Source organism: Sinocyclocheilus rhinocerous, unplaced genomic scaffold, assembly GCF_001515625.1.
Source record: "Sinocyclocheilus rhinocerous isolate Xijiao unplaced genomic scaffold, SAMN03320098_v1.1 scaffold1607, whole genome shotgun sequence".
Classification (NCBI taxonomy): Eukaryota; Metazoa; Chordata; class Actinopteri; order Cypriniformes; family Cyprinidae; genus Sinocyclocheilus; species Sinocyclocheilus rhinocerous.
In genome coordinates this window covers 285,339-286,953 of record NW_015629758.1, presented here as the reverse complement: position 1 = coordinate 286,953, position 1,615 = coordinate 285,339, and the positions used below count along the sequence as shown (strand labels likewise).

At 34.9% G+C, this 1,615-nt stretch overlaps 1 protein-coding gene across 4 annotated transcripts in view; it reads right to left on the bottom strand.

Moving 5' to 3' along the window:
• Window positions 1-202: 202 nt before the first annotated feature.
• The window catches only part of LOC107739427 (leucine zipper protein 2), a 171,443-nt gene continuing 170,030 nt past the window's right edge, over window positions 203-1,615 (bottom strand). For 3 of the 4 annotated variants that reach the window (XM_016551528.1, XM_016551529.1, XM_016551531.1), the window contains one exon: window positions 203-896. In XM_016551528.1, the coding sequence (XP_016407014.1) occupies window positions 792-896 (105 nt within the window). In that variant the 3' untranslated portion in view covers window positions 203-791. Of the gene's footprint in view, window positions 897-1,143; window positions 1,197-1,615 lie in introns of all 4 variants that reach the window. The other variant, XM_016551530.1, reaches the window with a different exon arrangement.

Sequence of the window (1,615 nt, the reverse complement as noted above, 5' to 3'; positions counted from 1 at the left end):
AAAAAAAATAATAATAATAAATAAATAAATTAGACTCAAATATTATTATTGTAATTTTACAATTGCACTGTAATAATAAAAAAAATAATAATAATCATTATTATTATACAGTGAGTTATTACTATAATAATCACTATAGCAATATTTCTTATTTTTTAAATATTTGTATTTTTTAGTAATTATTAGCAATTTTTTTCATACACAAATTTTTTTTTTTTTCCTCAAATCGTGCAGCCATATTTTGCATTCAGGACATGGCTCAATATTTTCAGAAATGCTGCTTAGACGAAAGTTTGAATTTGACCATGTGTAAATTTACAGAACTCAAATGACCCCCAACATGACCTTTAACACTGAAATTCTGGTCTGAGGTGCCAGAAATAGTTTTTAATTACAAACAACACAAATCAAAGAACATTGTGTCCTCACTTTGGGAGAAAAAAAAATCTAAATAGACAGTGAACAAAAAAAAAAGTAACAATTATTAAAAACAACCAATACCATCATAACCTTGTAAAATCAATATCTAAAACTCTATAATGCATGCCATACTATGCGGTTGGTTTTTATTAAGAAAGTTCAAAATTGAATGTTGGGAATTTATTTTTCTACGTTAGCAGTGTTAGACTGAGTATTTTGTGTTTGTGTCTGTCATTGTTTGTGTTTGTTTACAGTTCTGTGTGTATGTGTGTGTGTGTGTGCTTATAAGCTCAGTGAATGAAGAGGGGCTTAAACAGATCTGACATCATTTTTTACCATGCAGAAAATCTGCCAAGTCTTCCACTGTCCCTTTAGTTGTGTTTGTCCATTTGTGTCTTTTTTAGGTCTCCGTCTGTTTTCACACTTTCCTCTGCTGTCCTTGCTTGGCCTTGTCCGATCTGCTCTGGGGTCTTCGACTATAGAACAGAAATGACAAGAGAAGAGAATACATGCATACCATAGTGCAACTGGCTCTGAAATCTGGCACAAACAGAGCAGGTGATTAGACATTTACACCTTCCTCTCCATTTCCCCCTGTCACTGTCAGACTGACCTATAATTTGACAAAACCTGTCACCGCTTGCTGCAGTGCTCAAGGCTGACACTTGTTAGCACTAGAGCAAATAGTCATCTGTGAGAGGGTGTGTGCAGGTCTATGCTTACTGCATCTTGACAGCTCACTTATATAACATGGGGAACATGGAAGTTCAGAGACACTGAAAATATGAATGTATAAAGTGAATGTGGTAAAACTTTACAATAAGGTTCATTAGTTAAAGGGTTAGTTCACCCAAAAATGAAAATTCTGTCATTAATTACTCGCCCTCATGTCGTTTCAAACCTGTAAGACCTTCGTTCATCTTCGGAACACAAATTAAGATATTTTTGATGGAAATCTGAGAGCTGTCTGACCCTGCATAGATAGCAACGCAACTGAAATGTTCTCAAGTCCAGAAACGTAGCAAGGAAATCTGTAAAATAACCCATGTGACATCAGGGGTTCATCCGCAATTATACGAAGCTACGAGAATACTTTTTGTGCGCAAAAGAAAAAAAAATAACGACTTTATTCAACAATTCGTCTCCTCCGCATCACCCTGGTGCCATTTTGGAGAATATCCGCTGGACGTAAACA